This window comes from Limulus polyphemus, unplaced genomic scaffold (genome assembly GCF_000517525.1).
Source record: "Limulus polyphemus unplaced genomic scaffold, Limulus_polyphemus-2.1.2 Scaffold711, whole genome shotgun sequence".
Lineage (NCBI taxonomy): Eukaryota > Metazoa > Arthropoda > Merostomata > Xiphosura > Limulidae > Limulus > Limulus polyphemus.
Window position 1 is genome coordinate 114,716 of NW_013666321.1, and position 5,014 is coordinate 119,729.

The 5,014-nt window shown below is 33.2% G+C and overlaps 1 protein-coding gene across 3 annotated transcripts in view; it reads left to right on the plus strand.

Moving 5' to 3' along the window:
• Positions 1–5,014, plus strand: part of LOC106460110 (methylosome subunit pICln-like) — a 25,819-nt gene that overhangs the window by 8,584 nt on the left and 12,221 nt on the right. For all 3 annotated transcript variants that reach the window (XR_002610684.1, XM_013919794.2, XM_022386750.1), the window contains exon 2: positions 1,065–1,207. Coding sequence is in view for 2 of the 3 variants with exons in the window: in XM_013919794.2 (XP_013775248.1) it covers positions 1,089–1,207 (119 nt within the window). In the remaining variant the exon portion in view is untranslated. The remainder of the gene's footprint in view (positions 1–1,064; positions 1,208–5,014) is intronic.

A 5,014-nucleotide genomic window follows, 5' to 3' on the forward strand; every position in this document is an offset into this window, starting at 1 on the left:
TGAACCATCGTCGACACTTACGAACGTTCAAAACCTTTTCATAAACTTCTTTGATATTCTTTGTGGCTACAGAGGCGTTGTTTCCTTTTTGGTATTCAAACAGTATTACATGCCAAATGTGTGTCTCGTCGTGTGCCATCACTATAAGGGATTAGAGTATACTAAACTTTGCACATTATATAGGCTATACTAACGTGACGTTTAGGCAGATTGTTTAACTATTATACGTTATGTACATTTTTTTGTGGATGGTTAATGAAAGTGTTCCAAAATGCGACATTGATGAGTGGTGCCTGTCTGATTATACTTAACTTTAACTCTCCACCGTATGACATCACATGACTATAATGCTCACTGATGAGATGGGGAGTTCCATAAGATTGCTTGAGAGTTCCTTGCAGTATCTTGCTTCATAAATAAGGCCCACACCAGACTGTACCAACTCATGAACTATCATGAGTAAAGCTGCCTATCCTTCTGGTCCTAATTGAATAAAAAAAATGTATTTCCAAAAGGTTTTTACCTTTGATCACACTTCCCACTTGTCCTCCCCATTTCCAGTGTCTTTTTTTTTGCCTAATCTCGAAGTGTTGATTGTGCTCAACAGTATAGAGGGAGTCAGCTGCACTAGGAGGGTTTGTTGCACTCCTATTGAGGTAGGGTTGTTGCATGCTACAACGCAGCTATACCATGTATAAACACATGATGTCAGGTGTCAGTGAGTGAAAATTGTGCATATAGAGGGTAGCACAAATCGAGGAAAGTTATTATGTGAAAGGAGGTAAGTATCTATCTGAAATATATTTTCAGTGTAGGAAAAGGTTAACTTAAGATCCTCTATAATTTGTCTTATGGTAACTTTCAACTACTGAACACTTACAAAGTTCGTCAGGTGTTTGAGCATATATTTAAATTATGCTGATGTTCATAAAGGTACATAGCATTGGGAACATAAACAGTGAAGCTGCAGCTGAACATTATCAGTTTTTTTGCTGAATTAATATTTCTACAGTCCATCCTCTATGTTATATATGTGTTTAGAAAAGTTTTTGATATTAATATAGAAAAGTTGCACAACTTAAGAAGCAATGGTTGTCATCACATCATTTCCACCTCCAACAGAAGGAATTCGACATAGAGAGCCAAATACAATAGCACATATTAAGTCCAGAGATCTTGGGAAAGGAACTCTTTACATAGCAGAAAGGTAAGTTGTATGTTGAGTTTAATTTGTTAAAAGTGTGAATAAGTATGGAAGTCATTATGTATGATTATATGCAGACCTGTACGGTGTCCATGATATTGTAATGCAGAGTATATACCTTATGTTTTCACATTGTGTAGGTATTGGTAATGACTGTCTTGTCTCTTAGCTCATAGCTGACATTTAAGTCTGTGTCTTGCATAAGTTCTGTGTCTATGTTCTGAATTAGTCATATAGCTATTAGAATTCTACTTTCACCTTCTTTGTAAGTAATCTTTGGTCCATGGTGAGCATGGTTGTTGCATATTCTGCTGTAGCTGGGCTGTTAATTTTTCTATTGAAATTGTTTGTTCGATGTAGTGTTAAGCCTTAGTTCATCTCTTTAGTGTTGTTTTCCCCATGTCTGTAATATTTGAAAATTACTTCCTTATATTTTTGAGTTGAATAATTTAAATATGAAACTTTGGTTAGCAGACTCGTATAAAAACTTAGCAGTCTGGAAATAGTTGGTAACACTGGATATTCAATAATCATTTTGTGTTGGATAATAAAATATGTTTAAGAGCAAAGAAATATGGTTGAAGGGCTCAATATCTTTGCAACTACAAGATGAATAAGGTCAAAAGTGCTAAATTTAACTACAGAGTTAGCCTCAGAAACAATTTTGCTTTGACAGAGTACTAATGTATATGCATGCATTTTAAAGAAACCTACACTTGGCTATTTCCATTACTTAAAGATATAAATAATATATATATTTGGACAACATTTTCTATCATTGATCTAACTGGACTTAACAGGACTAATACAGCTCAAAACTGAAGTACTCTGTCAATTATTTTGGTATGGATTTATTATCCAATATGAACAGATAGGTCTTATTTTCAACGTTACTTGTGTTTTAACTGATTTTTGGAGGAAGTTAAAGTTAGAGAAATTTCTTAAATATAGTTTCTGGTCTTGACAAAATATATATAATCATAAGATAATTATCAGGCAAATGAAAAATTTTAAGACTAAATAAATTTCTTAGCACTGGAAGATTATTAATACAGTCTGTGGTTCTAAAAATATAGAGTTGTGGAGGACCCAAGAAAATAGTTTGTCTTGTTAGCAAGGTTTGAAAATTTTGATCTCAGATAATTTAAAAAAATATTTGTATGTTGGAAAACATTAAATTCTTACCTTATCATTTTACTGAAATTTTAATATTGGGTTGATTTCAGCACTCTTAAGGAAAACAATTTTTGAATATCTTGAAATTTTTTCTTACCATAATATGGCATTCCTAGCCCCCTAGTAGGGACAGTCAATAGTTTTTAACAAACTAGCACTAATTTGAACCTTGTAACTTCAGCACAAGTGTAGTTTTATTAAAATAACCAATCACTGTTTTTCATCCTCAGTTGTCATTGGGTGATGTCATAGGCTCATGATCTAAACAGGTTGTTACGACAGTGGAAGTCGCGTGATGCTGGGAGCATGCGTGATGTAGTTTCTAGAATTTTTATTGGGGAACCCCGCGAATGTCCAAGAGTTTGCTAGATGCCCTTTTTTTTAGTATATAAGCCTGGCAAAGAAAGCCAGCGATAGAGGCAGATAGATTGAAGATAAGAGATAATTGAGTCAAGTGAACAGTAAGCACCATAAGTAAAGTGTGTGAATCACTGTGATTTATAGCGTGTATTGTAAAAGTTGTTAAGTTTAAAATGACTGGAAATTCTGTGTATTATAAAAGTTGTATCGAGAAAGAATAAACTGGTTTAATTAAGAAAGGACTTGTATCGCTGAAGTTCTTCAGAAAGAATTTATACCAGAAATTAACAAATGAGCAGATAAGTAACAAGGTAGTGAAAGCTGTTTCTGTTTAATTTTCAACTGTATAAGCCAATATAGTTTCCAATTCAGTGGAAACTTGGAAAGATTGAAAGTTATAAAAGCTTAATTAGATAGATCATTTGCAGTCAACCATATCAAGTTTCATTTTGCTGACAAAGCTGCTATTTGTTAAGTTGTAATAACTTATTAGATGGGCAAACAAAATGTAAAACGAAATATGGAAATGAAAATAAAACAAGTTTAAAAATTAATCTTCTGATCTTAAACATCATAAATGGACTTGTTTATAAATTTGCTGTGGTAAAGGTTTTTTTATTGTACAGCAGTGATTGTAAACACAGTAAAACTGAATAATATAGTATTCTTTAAATCAAAGAAAATATAAAATTTACAAATTTATAAAATGGGCTTTATAGGAACATTTTAAGAGAATGTAGGAAGACATAAAAAAATGAGTAACTGAAATATACAACAAAGGTAAGCACTTTTAATTGCATCTTAAAATAACTTCATAATGAAAACTGCAAATTTATAAAAAAAAAATTAAAATAAAATGCATCAAATTGATCCACCTAGACATTTTAGGTTTAAACTATTTTGGAGCCTCAACATATCATTATAGACTCTGTCACCACATTCAGTCATGTTATAGATAACAATGTATCTTAATAGAATTTTTCTATTGCCAAAAGCTTCTTCGTAATGCTTTAATGTCAAAGCACAGCACTCCTCTCAGTATTCTTTCCTTAATCTATCTAATGTATAAAGAAGCTGGTTTCCCAGTTCCTGTTTCTATAGTCTGATCACACAGATATTAATAGGCACTGCATTTGGTTACTTGAATGGTATGTCTTCTTGTGGAATAGCATGAATACCCATTTCATTCTCCAGCTGCTTGTGGTATGTGATAGTACAACAGATATGTAATGGAGTCAGCTTGTGTACACTTGTCATATGTAGCTTTTCCAGACTGAGATCCTTCTTGATTATATTATACACTTCTGCCTGGAGAATGTGGGTAACTTTTGCCCCTGATCTTTGTTTTTATGGATTCTCGCCTGTTACATGATGCTGCACTTTGTTTACCACAACTGTGGTAAAAGTTGTTTTAGCAATTGGTGCCACAAGTTTATCCGTATTCCTTTGTTTTCCAATGTCACAAAGTACGGGGATATTCTAGTCTTGGAAATTCTAAATCCCAATCTGTAGACACCTTTATGATCCGAGTACTTGATCATATTGCATCAAAGGGCTGTTACATACTCTTCCCAAGAACAATGTCTACTGGCTTCACGTTACATAGAAAATGCCAAATTCAGAATGTAGTTCTGATAACTTTGTACTGCTCATGATTTTCATGTGACTTGCTGATTTGCTTATTCAAATATTTTAATGTAACATACTCAACTCTCTTCAGAAAATTAATTTCTTTGTTGAAAAGTATAATAATTCTTTTTGGTTATGTAAGTTTATAAAATTACTTCCTTTTTGAGCGAGTAAATTAGCGGCATTGTTTTAAAAGAAAAGGATCAAAGGAGTGGGCACAAGGTTGAGTAAAGTATTATTAATTTCAGGCATTTTGGAAAATGATATGAGATGCATCCTTGTAATTCATGCATCCATTTCAGGTCAGTAATCATTACACAAGTAAGCCTCGGGTGCTGGAGAAAAGGGTGTGGTGAAACATCTTAATTGTTAAATCACTTTTCATAGACTTGTACCTGCCCATCTAAATATGGTCGTTAAATATGCTTGTTTTTGGCTGAGTGCTTTAATTTTATTCAACTATTTTCAGGAGCAAAGGTGAAGCTGTTTGATTAACATTTAATTCAGGATGCATCTTGTGTATCCACAAACTTTCCTTAGTAAGTAGCATTGTTTGCTATCCACACTCCCCAAGATTTTGAAGTGTTTAGAAGTGACATTTGTGTCCCAGTCCTGTAAACAGTGGTGAAGGATGGACGACTGTGA